At 42.2% G+C, this 20,827-nt stretch overlaps 1 protein-coding gene across 2 annotated transcripts; it reads left to right on the forward strand.

Annotated features, from left to right (window-relative positions):
• The first annotated feature begins 298 nt into the window (after positions 1-298).
• PCK2 (phosphoenolpyruvate carboxykinase 2, mitochondrial) lies at positions 299-20,122 on the forward strand. Of its 2 annotated transcripts, XM_042476346.1 has the most exons (9): positions 2,083-2,350; positions 2,532-2,716; positions 4,544-4,747; positions 6,685-6,872; positions 9,390-9,552; positions 10,184-10,402; positions 12,288-12,425; positions 12,636-12,731; positions 16,685-20,122. In XM_042476346.1, exons 2-9 carry the CDS (start codon positions 2,659-2,661, stop codon positions 17,137-17,139), a joined length of 1,521 nt encoding a protein of 506 aa, XP_042332280.1. In that variant the 5' UTR covers positions 2,083-2,350; positions 2,532-2,658; the 3' UTR covers positions 17,140-20,122. The 2 variants fall into 2 exon arrangements, with proteins under 2 accessions (XP_042332281.1, XP_042332280.1); XM_042476347.1 differs by lacking the exons at positions 12,288-12,425; positions 12,636-12,731; positions 16,685-20,122 and adding exons at positions 299-353; positions 11,579-11,720 and having other exon boundaries at positions 2,074-2,350.
• Positions 20,123-20,827: the final 705 nt, after the last annotated feature.

The following is a 20,827-nucleotide window of genomic DNA, read 5'->3' on the forward strand; positions in this document are numbered from 1 at the left end:
ATTGACAGCAGTCCAGCAAAGACATGTGTTTGCACATGAAAAGTGTGAGTCTCAGTGCTTCTCCCACCCCACCCATGAGTGGGTGCTGCACATTGTGGGGAAAATCTGCCAGGGTTAGTGGGTGATAGTCTCTATATTCCCAGAATATACTACTGTTGTCTGCCTTCAGATTAAATTTACCCTACCGTCCCACACATCCTGTTCTCTCAGAAAGTCCACACGCTTGGTTAACCACCGTTCTGCATGAGAAGCTGCCCTTGGGAAACTGTTGCAAATCTGTGGGACAGATGTAAAGATATATCCGCATGAAGAGATGTGCCAAGGAAACACAGACACAGCCTTCTTTGCACAATGTATGCAGACTATTAAAAAACAATCATAGACTCAGAAGGAAACTATGGGGTCATCTAATCTGTCCCATGTCAGTGCAGAAACTCACAGCAAAAACACCCCTGACAAGTGGCCATCCAACTTTCCAAGCTCCAACATAAGGGAATCAACTACAAGTTCAGACTCCTTTATCCAAAATGCTTGGGACCAGAAGTGTTTGGAATGGGGGGGGGGGGGGGTTGGGGGATTGGACTTGGAATATTTGCATATACACATTGAGATACCTTTTATGTGGGACACAAACCTGAACATGAAGTTCATTTATGTTTCCTGTACACCTTATACACATAGCCTGAAGATAATTTTATGCACAATATTTTTAATAATTTTGTGCATGAAACAAAGTTTGTGTAGATTGTACCATCAGAAAATGACGGTTTCACTATCTCCCATGTGGACAGTTTTGGATTTGGAGTATTTCGGATTTTGAAATCCTGATCCAGTCCTTTCCACTGTCCAGCAGCAAATGTTTTCTGGAAGTTCTCCCTCATGTTAATTGGATCTGGTTTGCTCTGTGTTCTCTTTCTTTTGAAAAGTCTGCATGCTGTCAGAGAAGCACATGACTTTTCATTCCTTCTTACATATGCACAATGCTCCATTCATGTGCCTCCCCAAAATGCATGCATACTCATGCTATTGAGGAAATGTTCAGTCACATCCTTGTAGAAAGGCCTTGCTTGACCCAATGCCTCTAGATGGGTTGGACTACAGCTCCCATCACCTTGCAGCAAAGTTGGCTTTGAAATTGTAATCCAACACCTCTAGAGATTATATGGGGTGGTTTCACAGTATATATTTATAATTCTCTGATTCTGCTTTCACTGCCATGGCTGCATCCTATGAAATCCAGGGTTTGTAGTGCAGTGAGAGCTTTCTGGCTGAGAACTTGAAATACCTCTGCAAATCCCAGGTTTCTATAGGATGTATCCTGGACAGTTAAAATGGAATCATACCACTATAACTGTATCATGAGATACAGGTTGGGCAAAGCTGTTGCAGAGCCTCCTACTTTCTTATGCATTTGTACAAAGTTTTCATGCTCAAAACCATGGGTGCTTTCCTGTTAATAGATCTAGACCCTTTATTTATAACATATTCACGTAACACATATTTATGAGTACAGGATATGTTTCTGTTAGCTCACTGTCTTTTGCACAAGTGTGTGTCAAATTGCTTTGGTGCACTAACATATGACTTGCACATTCCCTCCTGTACATGCACATGCACAGCCTTTTAGCTTGTTGTGAATGTGCAGACATTTCTGCCAGGTTGGTAGTCAAACTTGCAAAAAATTCTCACATGTTGGATATCACAGTGTGGTCTTTTGTGCTTCTGGAACAAGATATACACTTGGTCCAGTTTTGTTCAGAGCTCAATGGTGGTGGTGGTGGTGGTGGGTTTTTTGCATGGCAACTCCCAGAAGCTAATGGCTGTGTCAGTTGGGGGATTCTGATAGTTGTTGTCCAAAAGTTAAATTTTCCCACCATACAATTTTGGAATAGAGAATTGCTAGGCTGGTATATCAAGGTGGCATCTGAGATTACCATCTTGAGTTTTTATCTGCACCCATCCTCTTTTTGTTTTCATGATGGCACTCCTGCTGTATTTGTGTTGGCAAAGGGTTGGATTAGATTACTTTGAGATTCCCTTCTAACTGTACCTTTCTATTGTTCTTGTATTCAGTCACACTTTTTCCTTCTCCATTCCCCTGTAGTCTCGGAGCATGCTCTCTGAGATGCTGGTCGGCAGTCCCAGTCCGCTGGGCCCATGCCCCCCGGGTGCTACATGGAGACCTTAGCAAACTTTCGGGACGAGTCCAAGAGTTTGTAGAACATGGGGTGAAACTTTGCCAGCCAGATAGCATCCACATCTGTGATGGGACTGAGAAGGAGAATGGCAAGATCTTGAACCTCCTGGAGTCGGAAGGAGTCATCAAGCCGCTGACCAAATATGAGAACTGGTGAGGACCTTTGTGGTCTGGGTATGAATGGGGGTTCCTGAAGGAAATGCAAAATTAGTGCATATTCTGTGCAAATTTGGGGAGTGTTCTGTGGAGCCCCCTAATGGGGAAATACTTGGATTGCAGGCATAATTATACTATACCAGGAGTGTACAATCCCATATTCACTTTTTCTCCACAGCTGGCTAGCCAAGACCGACCCTAAGGATGTGGCCCGAGTGGAAAGCCGAACAGTTATTGTAACTGAGAACCAAAGGGACACACTGCCCATTCCTGCCCCTGAGGTCAAAGGGCAATTGGGCAACTGGATGAACCCCAAAACATTCCAGGAGGCAGTGGATGACCGGTTCCCTGGTTGCATGAAAGGTAAGGTGGAAATAGTTGTGGGGCACTGATGATATATTAGGGATTTTTCCTATCTAGAAAGACATTTTCAGCCCTTCAGGTGTTGTTGGACTGCAGCTCCCATCAGCCTCAGCCAATAGGCCCAGATATGAGGGGTGCTGGGAGTTGATGATCTATACAGTTCCCACCTTGATCTAGAAAGCACTGGCTCCAGGCTAGGACCCAATTTGGCAGGATCAGGAAAATTTAGCAAGGAAAGATACAGATCCTTGTTAATTTATTATTTCTCTGTCCCTCTTTGTTTATATTCAATCTGCTTATTAATTCAAATGCCTATTTATTTTTCTCTCCCCAACTAGGAAAACTTTTCTGCATCCCTCCCTGAAACCTTCTGCACATTCCAGTCCTTCCACATTCCTTCTTCAGTTTCCATTTATCACCCCCTCCATTTGTATGCCTTAATAGGGCTCTCTCTCAGTCCCACCTGCAGATATGAGACTCTTCCTTTAGAGTTGTTGCTTCACTCTCTTGCCTGTCAAGTGGTAGTTAAAAATGATTGATTTGAAGTCAAGGGCTTTCATGGCTGGCATCCATAGTTTTTGTGGGTTTTTCAGTCTATGTGGCCATGTTCTGGAAGAGTTTATTCCTGATGTTTCTCCAACATCTGTGGCTGGCATCTTCAGAGAATGCTGGCATGGAAGAGAGCGGTTAATCTGTCTATTGGTCTGTTGGTGAATGGCAAGGCCTCAGGTGTCTATTTAATTAGTCATCCATTGTCTGGGTTTTCCCAGCAGACAATTATTATAAAAATATTATTATACAATAAAAAACTAATTATTTATTTATCAGATCTTTTAAAGAAAAACCACATGCTTTATTATTATTTTAGCCTGCTGCCATTGGTTTGTATTGATTTTCATCTATTTTATGAAACATTTATAATTGATTTAGATTGGGGGCTCAATTTTCTGCCTCTGGGAGCCACACAGACTGCCAAAATGCCCCCAGCTTTTCTAAATAATTGATATGCGTCCAGTGGGTTTCCTGGTCTCTAAAGTCATAGTCTAATGCTCAAGCCACTATGCCACACTGGCCCTCCTGCATACATAGATGCATACATTTATTTTGATAAAAAATACTTACGGTATTTCCCAAACTCTTTATCCAGAGATCTCAGGGCAGTATACAATAAAACCCATCTAACAGATTTAAAACAGAAAACATAATTTAAAAAATGATTTCAAAAAGCTAAAGACAAACTCAACATTTAGCAGGTTAAAATACAGATTTTAAAAGCTGAAATAGGTTAAAATGAATTAAAACCATGTACACAAGGAGGGATCTTTGTGAAACCAATAAGGCCCCAAAAGATTTTTACCAAGAACCATATACATATTGGATATATCCTGTGTGAATATCAGGAATACTCTGTGGAGCCACCTCTTGGCAGAATACTTGCATTGTGAGCATAATTGTACTTTGTGTGCATGTGTGTTTATATGTGCCTTCAAGTCACCTGTCGACTTATGGCAAGCCCATGAATTTCATAGGGTTTTGTTAGGCAAGGAGTCCTCAGAGGTGATTTTTCTAGTTCATTCCTCTGAAATATAGCCTATAGCACCTAGTGATCTCCCATCCAAGTACTAACCAGGGCTGATCTTGCTTAGCTTCCAAGATCAGCCAGGATCTGGTGCCTTTAGGCAATTTAGGACCAATTGTACTAGAAAAAGGATGGTCAAGGGAACCTGGAAAGGTCAAGAGTTGCGATGCAACTTTGCCTATCCCTGATGTTGCCTCAAATCAAACATATCAACAATGACCCTTCAGTTCCCCATTCTCTTTCTGTAGGGCGTACCATGTATGTCATCCCATATAGCATGGGTCCTATCGGCTCACCCCTGTCCAAAATTGGGATCCAGCTAACAGACTCAGCCTATGTGGTCGCCAGCATGCGCATCATGACCCGCATGGGTGTTGCCGCCCTCCGCACTCTGGGAGACGGGGAATTTGTCAAGTGCCTCCATTCTGTGGGGCGACCCCTACCCCTAAATGGTAAGTGTGTCTTTCACTGGGATTGTGGTAGTGGGAAATTAATAACAAATTAATAGATGAACAGTCACTGACGAAAGAGACTCAGGGAGCTTCCAAACTGTGTAACTCCCTGCCAAAGAAAACTAGGTTGACCCCTCTTTGGTTTCTGCCACCAAAGACCTAGCTATTTATCCAAGCCTTTGAATGTTAACCATCTGGTGCAGAAGGTCTTGTAAATGGGTTGTATTGGATTTGCATTTGTATTTTTACGATTATTTCTATATTTCAGCTGCCTTTTAAAAACAGTTTTACTGTTTAATGTCCCTCTTTATTTGTATTTTTAACTTTTGTGCTAGCCATAGTTTTAACTGTATAGGCTGGGTCTTCCTTATCCAGAATTCCAAAATCCAAAATACTCCAGAAACCAAGACTCTTTTCGTGGGTGGCTGAGATAGTGACACCTTTGCTTTCTGATAGTTCAGTGTACACAAACTTTGTTTTGTGGACAAAATTATTTAAAATATTGTAGAAAATGACCTTTAAGCTATGTATAAGAGGTCTATATGCAGCATAAATGAATTTTGTGTTTAGACTTGGGTCCCATCTCCAAGATATCTCATTATGTATGTATATGCAAATAGAGGTATTCTAAAATCCAAAACATTTCTGGTCCTAGGTGTCTTGAATAAGGGAGATTCAACCTGTACTGGGTTTTAACTCAGATTGTTAGCCACCTTGGCTCCCATATTGAGAAAAAGGTGGTGACAGGGGGTGGATACACCATCATGATGTGTGCTCATGACGCCCCTGTTCCGTCATTCCCTGGAAGTTTCTCAATATGGCACAGAGCACTTTTTACCCAAGACTGCCTTGCGCAAAAATCAATAGCAAAGTGATTGCACATAAAAGTTTGCCACCAGGTATGCAACTGACTTCCAATGAAGGTCACTAAAAATTCAGAGCTGGTTGGTGCATAGTTCCATATGGCCTCTGATGCTTTAAAGTCAAACTGGCTTTTGGGAACTGTTTCAACTATATACTTTTAGGAAATACTTTAAAAATAGAGTTTTTGTATGCATATGCATACCTGTACATATACATATAAATAATAGTTTAGTTTAACTAGTTTTTAAAAGAGTTTAACCTATCTATATCTAGAGAGAGAGACAGACAGACAGAGAGATCTACTTTTATATGTGTGTTTGGATGGGTGTGATTTAAAAAGAAAGCAACATCACTATTCACAGGTTTGTTCTGGATCTCAAAAGGATATACAGTAACTTAATCACTCAGAACTTAATAGTTTAATTTACAAGCAAAATGTTTGGTTTTCTGTCTAAGGAAGATCACTGAGGAAGGTAGAAGATCTGATATGTCTTTTAAACAGATGTTTTCATTTTTTTTTAAAATCTATATCAGTTTTACAGTATCCATCTGAGATTCATATTTACCTGAAAAGAGGGTTGTTTAGTTGCTTTTTCATCTCTCTCACACACAAAATGTCAATATGGAAATAATTAATCTGCTTTTATAGAAGGCTCTGGTAGGTATCACCACAAGGACCCAAGTGGGCAGAAAAGCATTAAACAAATCATTTTAATAAATACAGTCGACCCACTGTATCCACTGATTTTTTATCCATGGATTCAAACATCCATGGCTTGAAAATATTAAAAAATATGTAAATTTCAAAAAGCAAATCTTTTGCCAATTTATATAAGGAACACCCTTTTACTAAGCCATTGTATTTAATGGGACTTCAGCATACATTGATTTTAGTATCCATGGGGGGTCCTGGAACCAAACCACAGCAGATACCAAAGGCCCACTGTAGATAAAACAGCAACAAACTCTTCCCACCTCCTTTTAAAGTTCACTTGTTGGTAAGCAATTTCTGCAGAAGAGAGATGATCCCTGACTCCTGTTTTTCCCCTTCTCTGCCCTCCTGCCCATTGCAGAAGAACTGGTGAACAACTGGCCGTGTAACCCTGAGAAGACCATAATCGCACATGTCCCCAAACGCCGAGAGATTGTCTCCTTTGGCAGTGGCTACGGTGGCAACTCCCTCCTGGGCAAAAAGTGTTTTGCTCTGCGTATCGCCTCTTGCATTGCCAAAGACGAAGGCTGGCTGGCTGAACACATGCTGGTGAGAAGGGATGGATTGAAAGGATACTCAAAAGCCTACAACCTACTTGGGTAGGGTGAGCAAGGTTGGCTCTCATGCCTTTAACGGTTGTGGCTTTAGAAAATCATATATTGCATACATCCTGTGCAAGTCTCAGGAGTACTTTATGGAGCCACCTATTGACAGAATACTTGCATTTCAGGTATAATTGTGCTCTCTCTGTTTATACCTTCAAATTGCCTGTTGACTTATGGCATGGCAACCTTTGGAATTTCAGAGCGGTTTCTTAGGCCAGGAATACTACAAGGCAGTTTTACCATAATCTTTCTCTGAATACAGCATCTGGTATTCATTGGTGGTCTCCTACCAAATATTAACCAGAGTAGATCCTGCTTAGCTTCCAAGATAAGATGCAATCTGGTGCCTTTAGAGTATTTAGATGGCTGGAGGGAATTTCAGCAGTTGTAGCTTGTCGTGAAACAAGTTATCAAGCAACACTTGTTGAAATGCCGCCTTCTACATGACTGCTAAAGGTACAGGAACCCTCCCTAGTTCTCAGTCTGTTGTTGTTGTCTGTCTTCAAGTTGTTTCTGACATATGGGGACCCTAAGACAAGCCTATCACAGGGTTTTCTGGGCAAGATTTGTTCAGAGGAGGTTTGCTTTTGTCTTCTTCTGAGGCTGAGAGAGTAGGTACGACTTGGCCAAGAAAACCCAGTAGGCTTCCATGGCTGAGTAGGGATTCAAACCCTGGTTTGAGTTGTAGTCCAAAACTCAAACCATTATACCATGCTGGCTCTGCTTGCACTCTGGCAACCTAAGAAGCTCAGGATGTCAAAGGTTCCCCCTTTTTTGTGGAGTACAGTCACACAGAATCTCAGTCAGTGTGGCCAGGATTTGGGGGTAAGGGTTATATCCCCCCAAAAGAAAGATTTCCAGGCCCTAGTTCTGTGTCCTGTGGGGGGGGGGGGGGGTTGGTGTCTGTTAGCAAAGGATTCAGAAACAGAATAGTGATGGATAACCAGGGCTGGGATGGGTGGATGGATGTTTGGATCGCCAGTCGCAAGGCCAAAGGACAGTAGGTGTTTACATTGTCTTGGAGAGATATTTAACAAGCAAATATTAATTGGTTAATGACTGACAGAGGCCTACTGAAATCCCAAGCATACAAGGATGAGTCTGACGCACAAGAGGGGGAGAGGGAAATGGAAGACGTGAGGGCTTTTGTCAGGACACAGAGGGCATTGGCCCATGTGGGGACAAGTGAAGAGATCTGAGGGAGTTTTGGGGGAGGGTTGCCAAATCTCAGGACCTGGCCCTGACTCTACACTTTTCATGTACCATTTCCAGAACGGGGATGAAGATGCACATCCTCCAGGTTTAAGGGCTGTGTGAAAATCTCCTGCTCAGCTAGAAGAGCATCAGTTTTCTACAGTTTGCAAGGATTAATTAATTCATTGCTGCACCTTGCAAAGACTCTTGGGGTTTCTGTTTTTATACACCTGGTTTCCTCCTTCTTTTCCAGGATTTGAGGTTTCAGGGCTCACCCTCCACTTTGCATCCACTTGCTAGAAGCAAGTCGGCTAGAATAATAGAATAATTGAATCTTAGAGTTGGAAGAGACCACTAGGGCCATCCAGTCCAACCCCCCTGCCATGCAGGAATTCTCAATCAAAGCATCCCTGACAGATGGGCATCCAGCCTCTGTTTAAATGGTCCTTGGTGTGTCTTCCTAAATAGTTCAGAAAGGATAATTCCCTCTTCAGTTAGGACTTCTGCCTTAATTTCCAAACAGGAACATATGCTTTCTCTCTCCCTGTGTGCATGTGCATGTTTGAATGATATACAACCTATCAGCAATTGTAGTTTGTATTTAATACACAGTTTTTCATTGCAACCAGGGATGCTAGCTTAAAAATAAAAAGCAGAACTTCTCTTGAATCAAAAAACTACACACAGGCAAAATTACAACTGAAGATTTACCCATTGCTGCCTCTCCATGCTTTGAAGGCTTCAGTGTTAGGCATAGCGGAAGAAAGGCTGCAGGGAAAAAATATGGGGAAAATGTATGAAATTTCCATTAAACAAAATTATGCTTTATGACCCAAACATTTTTCATGGCCCATTTCATGGCACACTCAAGACTTTTTCTTGAAATAAACTTGCATTTGTTAAAACAAGAAAGTCATCTGACATTTGGAAGCGTTCACATACCTACACGTACATCACAAATGTTGCTTTCTTGTTGGGGTTTTTAAAAAACTTTTATTGGTAGTTAAAGTGGTGTCAAAGTGCTTTATTTCTGCAGTGGAGATTAGACCGGAGCTGGAGGTCAAAAAATTAAAATTAAAATAAATAAATGCTCCTGACAAGACTGTTGGAAATTGTCCATCCCTGGCCTGTAGCAAAGCACTTTTAGAAAGAAAGATGTAGGGGTTGGTGGGTTCCCAGCGCATGTGCATGCTATTCCTTTGGCCTTGCCAAGTTCTTGCTCATGGGTTTCATGCACAATTCATGTGCTGCTCATGCTCTCTTCCAGATCCTGGGGCTCACAAATCCCGAGGGGAAGAAGAAATATGTGGCCGCAGCTTTTCCCAGCGCATGCGGAAAGACCAACCTGGCCATGATGAACCCTACCTTGCCTGGCTGGAGAGTGGAGTGTGTGGGAGATGACATTGCCTGGATGAAATTTGACAGTGATGGTGAGTTGCATGTTGGTGGGGAAGGGCGAGAGTAAATCCAAGGAGAATGAAGCCAAAAGAGTATAGCTTCTCTCCAGTACACACATTCTGGAGTTAGGAAGTTTCAGGTTTTGGTGAAAGGCAATGTGGTATAGTGGTTTGTATGCTGCATTTAGGCAGGAAAGACCTGGGTTCTAATTTCACTCCAGCCATGAATCACCTTGGGCTGGTCTCTACTGAAGAGCCAGTGGGTTATGGTGACTATAGAGCAAGGATGGGCATTGTGTGATCCCCCAGATGTGGCAGGACCACTAGTGCCAGAAGCCTTAGCCGGCAGAGCCAGTGCTGAGGAATGTTGGGAGTTGTAGTCCAACAAAATGAGGCAACCTGCATGATTCCCTGTATTGTTAAGGAGTACTGGACTGAGACACGGCCATCCAGGTTCTAGTCTGCACTATGCCATGAAAATCACTGGGTGAGAGTCACATGTGCTGCCTTGAACTTTTTTAGTGCGAATCTCCCCAAACCAAGGTTGGCTAAGGGATTCTGGGAGTTATAGCCCAAAAAAGTAATTTCTCTAAGCTCTAGATGAGATATTCAAGAAAAAGATTCCAGAATCTGAAGCAGATTCTGCTCTTTGCCTCCTTTGCAGGTGTCCTACGGGCCATCAACCCTGAGAATGGTTTCTTTGGAGTGGCACCAGGTACCTCCACCAAAACCAACCCCAACGCCATGCATACCATCCAACGGAACACCATTTTCACCAATGTTGCTGAGACCAGTGAAGGGGGAGTCTACTGGGAAGGCATTGACCAGATGATCCCCGCAGGGGTTACCATCAGCACATGGCAGGGAAAGCCCTGGAAGCCAGGTAAGGCATTGTGGTCTCTTGTAAAGGGTTCTGGGTCACATTTTGAGCAAAGACATTTAGGAGTAATCCTTGGTGACTCTCTGCATGGGACACAGGGTGAGGAAGGAGGAGATAGGAGTCGGAGCCCTACCAAGAGGAAGAGGCAAATACAAGTTGAGTCTCCCTTATCTGAAATGCTTGGGACTAGAAGTATTTTAGATTTTGGGTCTTTTGGAATTTTGATGATGGGACCAAAGTCTAAATTCAAGATTCATTTATGTTTCATATACACTTTATACACATAACCGGAATATAGTTTTATACACAATATTTTAAATAATTTTCTACACAAAACAAAATTTGTGTACACTGGACCATCAGAAAGGAAAGTGTCACTATCGCAGACACCCATGAAAAAGTCAGATATAGCTGTGTTAGTCTGTAGAATCAATATGTAGTGAGATCTTGTAGCACCTTTGAGACTAGCTGAAAGAAAGAAGTTGGCAGCATGAGCTTTTGTAAATTTCAGTCTACTTCCTCAGATGCATTTGGACTAAATCCAAATGTGTGGGAGAAAATCACACGGGGGATGAATTTTTTTGTGGGATTGGGTGGTTTGGGGAAATGGCCAGGGGCTTGGAGGCCATAAATGTGGGGTCCAAGATCACATGTGGGCCACGGGCCACATTTTCCTCATTCCTGGGTCCCTCAGCAGCACAGAGCAAGCCTTGTATCCCTATCTGAAATCCTGGACAGCTGCTGTCTTTCAGTCTACTAGATCAGGACAAGCAACACTGACCTACAAGCCACGTGTGGCCCTAAACCCTATTTTTGTTGTCCCTCTAGCTTTGCTGCTGCTATATAATCTGCCACTATCCACACTCCCACAAACATCATAAGTCAAAGTACCGTATTTTGGTGCTCAAATGCCCTCTGGAGGCAGTGAGGCATTTTTGCCACATTTTTTTACCCACTTGGGCCAATTTAGCTGCAGGAGACAAAATAAGTGATTCCCACTCACTTCGTATTGTTAAAAAAGGCCCTTCCTGGCCCTTCCTAAAATAGCTGGGTTGGGGGCAAAACCATGGGAAAAATACCCCTGAGAGGACATTTGGGGGCAAAAAAAGTTATTATTATTTGTGTCAAAGTAGAATAATCCATGGACTGAATATAAGACAACTTCTCCTGTTCCTATAGCACTGGTGAATGTTTGAAGAACAGCTTGGGAAAGTTATTCTTTGAGGAGCATTTAATTTGGGACGATAATACTGAAGGGCAACAGTATTAAGAATTAGAAACAAGCTGCATTTTGCCACTCAAGGTAGAGGAAGCAACATTCTTTTTACTGCTGCATTTATAAGGCTTTCTGTTTGTTTTAGGTCTTTTGCTTTGCACCACACTCCCTACAGCTTGTTCTTGGCAAAATAACATCTTTTATTTATATAGAGAGACTGCTTGCCTTATAATTTCAGGATTGGGAGTACAAATCCAGGTCATAAACATGCAAATAAATATCTGTGTTACATAAAATACACATAAATAAAATAAAATAAAAGGTCTGATCAAATCAAACACCATATCCCAATAGGTAAAGGTTATAAGGCAAGCATCTCTGGAGGGAACGTATTCAGAGCTGGAGTGCTGTTATGGACCAGAACGGTAAAGGTTTGTGCCAGAGCTCAGTACGGATTAGCTCCTGTCCTTCTTTCTTGTGTGAGGCCCAGTTGGAACAAAGAAGAGAGTATATCTGGTCATGTATAGCGTGCCTTTCCCCTTTCCTCTGAGTATGTACTGTGAGCAGGCAGCATTTGAACCCAGGAGTAATTTTGCCTAGGCCTCCTGAGGTCCTATTCTCATTTTCCATTGTAACATGGTAACTTAAATGCTTCCATCTATTTCTTTTCAGGTGACTCAGAGCCAGCAGCTCATCCCAACTCTCGCTTTTGTGCCCCAGCCCGCCAGTGTCCCATCATGGATCCAGACTGGGAATCCCCCCAGGGGGTCCCTATTGATGCCATCATCTTTGGGGGCAGGAGACCCATGGGTAAGTCCCTTAGTTGAGAAGTTGGAAAAATATACTTTTGGGAGCCAGAATTTCCTTAGCAAATAAATTCTGGACCAGATACCCCCCCCTCTCTCTCTCTCTCTCACACACACACACACACACACACACATTTCCACGTTGTACCCTTTGCCATGTCCTCCTCTTCCAAGATTTCATGAGGCTAATTTCCTAAAACCTTTTCTCCCACAGGCGTGCCCTTGGTGTACGAGGCCTTCAACTGGCGCCATGGAGTCTTTGTGGGCACGGCCATGAGATCGGAGTCCACTGCAGCAGCTGAACACAAAGGTAAGGGGAAGCCAGGACCCTCACAATTAGCTGGCTTTTTAGATTCAGCAGTATTGTCCTCTTGCTTCTTAAAGCTGAAGCCCTCAGAAGAAGGGCTCATCTGCAGCCGTGAAACAGCTGCAGAGATCCTTTTAGGTTTTGGGATTTCAAGCAGTGGTGGGAAATTTTGGCCCTCTTGATGTCTTGAAACATGACTCTCAAAATTTCTTTCCCTTGGCCATACTGGCCAGGGCTTCTGGAACTAGAAAGCCAGAATTTCTGGAGGACAAGACAGTTGCCCAAGGTCACCCAGTGATTTCATGGCCAAGATGGGAATCAAATCTTGGTCTCCAGAGTTGGAGTCTAATACGCAAACCACTACTCCACCCTGGCTCTTCTTCTAGCCTTACAGTGACTTAAAATTTAAGTTCCACTTTTAGAAATATAGTTTAGGCATCTAAAGAAAAGAAGCAGGTAAAGATGCCAAAAGAATGCAAATACAGAAAATGTCAAGAGTTCTAGGTGTGAACAATTTTCAGTGTATGAGTTGAGTGTCCCTTATCTGAAATGGGACCAAAAGTGTTTTGGATTTCGGATTGGTTTGGATTTTGGAATACACGTATTTGCATATACGCATGTAATGAGATATCTTGGAGATGGAACCTAGGCCTAGACACAAAATTCATTTGTTTTATATACATCTTATACACATAACTTGGAGGTAGTTTTATATAATATTTTTAATAATTTTGTGTTTGAAGCAAAGTTTGTGTACACTGAACCATCATGTTACTATCTCAGCCACCTATAAAAAGTTTTGGTTTTTGAAGTATTTCAGAATTCTGGATGGGGGAGACTCAACCTGTAGCACTCTCTGGAATGCTAGAAATTGGGGAAACAAAGGAAAATTTAGGGGGGGGGCAGACTTCTTAATGGAGGGGCAATACGCTAATTTCACAAACACCTCTAACTACTCCATGAGTCCCCTGCCCACCAGCTAAAAGGAAATCAGATTAATTAACTGACAAGATTTCTGACCCATCTTCAGAAAAGGAACTGCTAAAGGCAACTCACAGTAAAATTAAACTAATGAAGTTAAGCCATGGAACAAGGTGAAGTTAATTAAAATTTTAAAAAGTGATGGGAATCTACTTTCCAGAGGTTGTTGGACTGCAAGCCCCAACTGCCCCAGCCAATAATGAATGCTGGGAGTTGCAATCCAACAACATTTGGAAAGGCCACATGATTTCCACCTTTGATTTAAAAGCACAATTTGAAAACACTGCTAAGAATAGCACCGGAGCAGATTAGTAACAAGCCTTATTCTTAGCAGTTGGTCCACTGCCCAAAGCCTGCTTGAATACAAAAAAGTCACTCGCTGGAGGGAGGACAATGGGGAGGAGAGCCAACGTAGCCTTCCTTGCAGCAACCCATGTGCAAGAACAGAATTTAAACAACCTCAAGGGCATTGAAAGCTCCCTGGCAACCCCCTAAAACATCTTTTTGGCTGTAGCAAAAAAGATGCATTTCATGAAGCCTTGTTATCACCGTGCCTCAAAAGAAAGATTGAACATTGTCATAGTGTTTACTGAACTTCCCACCACCTTTGACAGCAAACAGGACAGAAATGTCTCACTGGGAGAAATACACAAAGGAGAGAAAAGAAGGCAGAAGACCATCCATTTATCTTGTCCTGTTTATACAGGTCCTCTGTTTTTGTGGTCTCCAGAACTCCCTAGGTGGTGTGTAGTGTTAGGACAATGTGGCACACTTGGCCTGGAAATGACATGGATGTGGCCACTAGGTGGAACTGGAATAGAGGTAACCACAGTTCAAGTGGCAGGTGTGCATCATGGGACATCTGATACAACATGCACAGGTGGTGAAGTCAGTCAAGAGGTGCATCATGGGAAATGGTATGATGCAACCTACCCTGGGGATGAAACCAGCAAGATTTCATTGGTGGCAAAACACTACATGACTTCACACAAGACCACCAATAAAAGGGAGATAGTGATTATCTCCTGGGTTGGGTTGTTGTGGTCAGTGACTGGCGGAGCACTTTGACTCTTTGTATATAGAGCTGTGAGTATCCAAGATGGCTGTTTTGATACTCTGTGCGATCTTGTATTTAGTTTGGAACAAGTGAATTAAAGCCCTCTTCTTTGAGTGATAGCCTTGCTGTCCAGCAGTGTTTATTTCTGCAAGCCAGGAGCTCAGGTTTGGTGAGCCTGCATGGGAGGAAATTTTCCTTCTCTGCTTGAAGCCTTTGCAGACGTCTCTCCAAAAGCCTTCTTGTGGCGTCCTGCCTGTGTGGATCAACATGTAGATAGTGTGGCCCAACATGTAGATAGTGTAGCCACCATTTCCCAGGGTGTGTGTTGCCTCCAAGTTTCCAGGGGTGGTAGTAATGTAGTCCTCCACTCTTTCAGTTTCCCACTCCTGCTTTAGGTTTGCTGATCGTATATAGACCGAAATCTAACTACTAGTCCCAATTTGAGCAGACCTATTACATCAACGGAATTTGTGTGTTGGTTCACTATTCTGAAATTGATTCAGTGCATCTAACTCTAGTTGGAATAGGCAAATTGATTCAGCCCATAGTTTGAAAATGCAATACTGTAAATGCCTCCATTATTTTTAGAAATATCTCCCAGATGTAGTTAAATCAGGTATCATTTATTTTCACAAGGAAAGCAGACCATCTAGAATAAGGATTTTTGGTTGGTCATCAATTTTACCTGTACATCCAGATAGATAACTTATTCCCTATGATCAGCCTGATCAGCCTATGAAATAAGAACTAATATTCAAATGTTGTTGCAACACAATCATGAGCCCAACCTTCCCTTCTTAGTTTTTCTAAACAGCATTATTGGGGAAGATGATTACATTTTATTTTATTCGACTTCAACCAAAAATGTAGCACACGCATAACCTAGCTCTAGTGAGCATGTACTGAAGAGTTGTTTCAACTCTTAACGTAGCTGATAATGTTCCAGGTGGTGAGGCTAAATAACTTCCTCAGAAATTTATTCTGGGTTGCTTCCAATTCTATTCAATTAATCAGATCTCATAATTCAGGTCATTACAATGACCCAGAACATATAGTGCTAAATCAGATTATAGTTTGTTCCATTCTGGCTTGTTGTCTCTAAATGTGCACTTGCCAAAAACCATAGTTTGCTAGCTTGCCAGCACACCAGAAGCTTAATCTTGACTTGATTAAACCATGGCTTGCTGTTATGTCAAGACTCAAAACTGTGATCTGTCCCCTTGTTTCTCCCACTGGGAAAAAGTAATTTTCCCTTCACCTACAAATACAAACAGGCAAGGTTAATAATAATCTACTTGTAAATGTTCTCCCCCCCCCCCCCCCTACAAAATTGTTCCAGGGTCCTTGTCTTAGTACTAGATGGATTCAGAGATTGGTAGACAGGTAGCAGTGGAGAAATGAACCCATGGTTCCAGTCAGAAAATGATGAGCTCATGGCTCATATCAGAAAATGGACAGGTGGAGTTGGATGTAAGAGTAAACCAACAAGCAGGATGACTGTTGCTTCCTAACATTATATTACGCATGTTAAAATTTCTCTTCCACTTCACGGAGGACATTCTCCATAGCTGCCCCAGCCCTTTGGAATGCGCTGCCCACAGAGCTCCGCTTGTCTACCACCCTGGCCCAATTTAGGAAGGACCTTAAAACCTTCCTATTCCAACAGGCATTCCCCGAATAAATATCCTGTGGGCCTCCCTCCTCTTCCGTGGCCAAGAGGTTGGGCTACGGGGCTTTTTCCTGTTATTTTCTAGAAGTGTTGATGTAATTGTATGGTTTTAATCTTCTTGTATTGTTAATATGGATTGTGTGTGTTTTAATTCTCTGTAAGCCGCCCTGATCGTTGGAAGGGCGGGGTATAAATAAATTTTTTATTTATTTATTATTATTTCTTCTTCCCCCTACCCATTAATTTTAGGTAAAGTCATCATGCATGACCCCTTTGCCATGCGCCCTTTCTTTGGTTACAACTTTGGCCGCTACCTCGAGCACTGGTTGAGCATGGAGGAGCGCAAGGGTGTTCGCCTTCCCAAGATTTTCCATGTCAACTGGTTCCGCAAGGATGCTGCCGGGAACTTCTTGTGGCCGGGCTTTGGCGAAAACTCCCGTGTCCTTGACTGGATCTTCCGCCGTGTTGACGGAGAAGAGAGCGCCAAGGAGACGCCAATCGGGTACATCCCAAAAGAAGGTGCTTTAGACATGAAGGGTCTAACCAAGGTGAACTTTGAGGAGCTGTTCTCACTGCCCAAAGATTTCTGGGAACAAGAAGTGCGGGAAATCAGGCAGTACCTAACAGAACAAGTACCCGACGATCTGCCCAAGGAAGTCATGAAGGAACTGGAGGCTTTGGAGAGCCGGGTTAAGAGGATGTGAGGGACCTGAAAATAAAAGAAAAAAGAACCAAAGACACATTCCCCTGTATCTCCTGTCGGGAGAAGGAGGAGGTGACTGGGAGCTTGTTTACAGACTTATCTTTCCCCACTTCTGACCAGCTAAGCCTCTCTGGCCATCAGGAGTCAACCATCTTGTCTCCATGGTCATGAGGTGACCATCTTGCCTCCAGGCAACCTGAATTTTACCTGTTTTCTTGTGTGTCTCTGTTTTCTTGATTCATCTGCTTTATGTCCTTCTCCTTTACCACTATCATTCCTTGATTGTAGGGAAACAAGGCAGAAATCATCTGCTTTCATGTTTTCATCAGTTTTATGTTGGTTCTCCTTTGAGTCGGCTTTTCTTGTCTATGTATCATTCTTGTTACAAAATAGTTTTTGTCCTTTCACAGTCCTTTCTGGTGAAAGACTTTAGGCTGAAAAAGTGCTTGGGAGGAAGGTATGATGGAAAGCTTTGGTGGAAAGAGACACCATAAGATTGCCCAGTGAGTGTTCTCTAATTCCAATATTAGTCACTGTTAGTTGTACATCCAGAAGTAATGGAAGCTCTGCCATCAGTAGGTCTTCAAAGGAGATGTACTTTCCTTAGCAAAATCTTCTTATTTGGTACCACAAATTCAACTTAACAGTTAGGTGCTAATCTTTAGGTTCTAGACCTGTTGCTATTAGTATCAGTAACCGGAATATGGGATGGGTTCCACCACATTTAGATAACCTTTCCTTCTAGTTCCTTTGAACCATATGAACATATGATGCTGCCTTATACTGAGTCAGACCATTGGTCTATCTAACTACCACTAGTAAGTTGCTAATTTATGCCATTGGGCCATCATGTGATATAAGTGACAGTTTGTGGGACTGCTTTCTAGTGCCTATCAGAGATGTAGTATACCTCCACTAGCCTGACTAATTGTATGACTTGTAAATTCTGTAAGTGTGGAACATGCTGGCAGTTGCTTTTCTGTCATAGGAAGCAAATCAACTCTTCGGAAGTTCACAAGAACCTTATGAAACCACATTGTGTTGGATCAGATCATTAGTCAATCTAATCTTATCCAACCAGCATGATCAACTGACTTAATCCTTTCTCATTGTTCTCTGGCTCTCAGATTTTATACCTATACTCTGATTTTATCTCCAGTACTGTAGTCACCCCTTGGGGAAGTGCATCTGTATAGTATCACATTTTTATGTTTCACAGAATTCAGTTGTCCATCTGCCAAGCAGATGCAAAACATAATATTCCCTTCAGAGATGTGAGTTCCTCTCAACTTAAATTTGTTTGAGGAAAATTAATAACTTTATCAAAATTCACTTGAGTTAATCCATCCAACAAATTCTAGCAAGAGAGTGGTATAGATATTAGAGTAAACCAGATATTTCTTCATCTATGCTTCTCAACATATATACCCTAGGTCCTAGGACATGGTCTCACATACTTAACAGGACAGTTATGAAGACAAATGAGATACAAGCAATAACTATCCTTTGTATACAAAGGCATATTGAAGATCCTTTGAGACTAACTGTGCGAAAGAAGTTGTAGCATAACCTTTCATAGACCTCCTCAGGTCTGCTCCCTCATACAGGTATTGGCAGAATTTTGGTTCCACCTTAGTTTAGATGCATCATCCATTTTATCTGAATTTGACAAGGATCCTATTTACCTAACCAAAGGTCATCTACAATTCTAATCATCCCTGTCTCACCTCACGTTCCATTGTTAACCATCCTTTTCCTTCTGCACAGCCTTTGGAATAGGAGTGGGTAAAGAGTGGCCCTCCTGAGGCCCCCTAGATTGTTTTTGTGGCCTTTATCCCTTCCACATTTGTCCCACCACCCTTTTTTTTTTTTCCTCATAGAAAAGGGTGATCTACTTCCCTGGGAAGCATCTAGTAGTGACAAGTTGCCTTTTAAATAGGTTGCAGTCCCTTCTCTTTACTGTTCAACATAAAAAAAATAGCCATTTCTCGAAACCAGAAGTGGACTTCTGACCACTTCCTTATGTACTTGGTTGGTTTTGGGTTTTAGCATTTTTGGCAGTCCCTGGAGGGTCCTGGGATAAATAATTGGCCTCTGGACCCACCACAGCTGTTTTTTTGGGTGCCTTCAAATCATTTCTGACTTACGGCAACCCTAAGGCAAGACTATCACAGGCTTTTCTTGGCAAGATTTGTTCAGGGTTGTCGGTTTTTTGCCAGTGCCTCCCTCTGAGGCTGTGAGGGTGTCTTAAGTCACCCAGTGGGTTTCCATGGATGAATGGGGACCATGGTCTCCAAAGTTTGTCCAATGCTCAAACCACTACACCGTGCTGGCTCCGGACCCACCACAGTTGCCTGGGCCAATTATCATGCCCATTAATATTTCGTAACATTACATTAGCACAGGCAATAGCCAGGCGATTTTTAGCCTATTATGTTTCTTAGGATATCCAGCAAAAAGTGTGAATTGCATAATGCACCGTCTTCCCACTTAGGACAAGTGGGTGAATCTGTTACAGCTTGTCAGCAAATAATGGCCATCCACTAGTTATCAGGTATGGTGTCATTTTGACTGGTGCTCATTGTGATAGTTTAATAGCTACCCACCTTTACATTCCTGTATGTGGACCTTGATTGGTGGAGTTACTGTACTCCCTCTCCTCAGCTGTTTTAAGCCCATGCTTGAATGGAGTTCACCTGTGTTTCAATGTATTACCATATGCAACGGATTAATGGGCTTTCTGTTTCTTCCTCTCCACCTTTGCCAGAACTTCAGGGTGAGGATGGCAGGAACCTTTCAGCTATGTTCAGTGAGTGGTGATGTTTCAACCAGTAATGAGGCGGCTGCTGGAAGGAAACCCAAAAACATGAGATAGATATTTGAATGCAATTTAATTTGGTTTTTTTATAAAATAAATAAAATTAAATGCATACTATTTTATTAATAACAAACATGAATGAGAATAAAAGTATCAAGAAATAAAAGGATGTGGGTGTTCTTTTGCCGGTATTGATCCCTTATCAATGGGGCATATTCAAAGAGTTTTTCCAAGAGTTTTGAAGGAACATCAAAAATTTTCCAAGAGTTTTCCAAGATTTCCCAAGAGTTTTGAAGGTTCATCCATAATACTCCTGTTAAACCTGTTTGAAAAGCTGGGTTAACTGTCTCTGCAATCTCTGGAAGATGAAGTGCTGTAAGTTTGCTTTTAAAGAATAGAGGACAGGTCCCTGATCCGGGGGGGGGGGGGGGGCAATAATCAATAATTAATTACTTATTTGGCTGGGAGCAGCTGTAAATGCTTTGAGCCTCCTAGTCGTGTTGGACTTATGGCAATGCTAAAATGACTCTATCACGGGGTGTTCATTTCTTGGCAAGATTTGGATGCTCTTCAAGGAAAGCTCCACATACAGCACATTGTAGTAGTCAAGATTGAAACTTATCAGAGCATAACACTGTCATCAGGTTATTCCACTCCAGCATAACCTGGTTAATCTGTCAGCATACAAAGACTTTTTGCTTTCAGGGACTGTTTCTAACAAACACATATGTATTCGTGTAGAAAACACGCAAGTGTAGCTGTGTTGGCCATTTAGCTGAGCAAATTCAAACAAAAATCCACCAAACAGTGATACCGTTATTGGTTAACCAAAGTGCACAATATACTTGTTGCAAGCTTTTGAAGCTCCATG

Source organism: Sceloporus undulatus, chromosome 6, assembly GCF_019175285.1.
Source record: "Sceloporus undulatus isolate JIND9_A2432 ecotype Alabama chromosome 6, SceUnd_v1.1, whole genome shotgun sequence".
Lineage (NCBI taxonomy): Eukaryota > Metazoa > Chordata > Lepidosauria > Squamata > Phrynosomatidae > Sceloporus > Sceloporus undulatus.

What these genes read in the sequence shown, in the direction of transcription:
- PCK2 (XM_042476346.1), top strand. Translation starts at nt 2,659, where the DNA reads ATGAACCCCAAAACATTCCAGGAGGCAGTGGATGACCGGTTCCCTGGT. An exon ending in TGGGGGCAGGAGACCCATGG is followed by an intron (nt 12,426 to 12,635) that starts GTAAGTCCCTTA and finishes TTTCTCCCACAG; the next exon opens with GCGTGCCCTTGGTGTACGAG. An exon ending in TGCAGCAGCTGAACACAAAG is followed by an intron (nt 12,732 to 16,684) that starts GTAAGGGGAAGC and finishes CATTAATTTTAG; the next exon opens with GTAAAGTCATCATGCATGAC.